At 49.8% G+C, this 315-nt stretch overlaps 1 protein-coding gene across 1 annotated transcript in view; it reads left to right on the top strand.

Moving 5' to 3' along the window:
* Positions 1-10: 10 nt before the first annotated feature.
* CSUI_010628 (uncharacterized protein) overlaps positions 11-315 on the top strand; it is a gene marked incomplete at both ends in the record, with an annotated part of 856 nt that continues 551 nt past the window's right edge. The window contains one exon of the mRNA XM_068070731.1: positions 11-150. Coding sequence (XP_067917293.1) covers positions 13-150 — 138 coding nt within the window. The remainder of the gene's footprint in view (positions 151-315) is intronic.

The raw sequence follows: 315 nt of genomic DNA, 5'->3' as shown, positions 1-315 counted from the left end.
CTTTTGCTTTTTAAGCTTTTGTGTCTCTGCTTCTTCGTCCTTTTTCCTATCTTTCTTCTCTTCGCGACGTCTCTTCCTTCTCTTCTTTCCCGTTGCCCTCTTACCTCACTTCTTTCTCTCTCCCTTTCCTTTACCCCATCTCCGACCTCTAACTTTCGCGAGCCTCGGGCTCCCGCGTCGTCTTCTCTGTTGACTCTCCTTTGCCCACCGTTCTCGGAACCTTAGCTTCACTCTAGCGATCTTTACTACCCTAGTACTAAGACTCGTAGTTGGCTCACTTCCTCTTAGGCCGCGTAGCTTCTCTGTTAGCCCCTG

Source organism: Cystoisospora suis, assembly GCF_002600585.1.
Source record: "Cystoisospora suis strain Wien I chromosome Unknown contig_7888, whole genome shotgun sequence".
In the NCBI taxonomy this organism is placed as follows: Eukaryota; Apicomplexa; class Conoidasida; order Eucoccidiorida; family Sarcocystidae; genus Cystoisospora; species Cystoisospora suis.
This window is presented reverse-complemented; position numbering and strand designations above follow the sequence as displayed.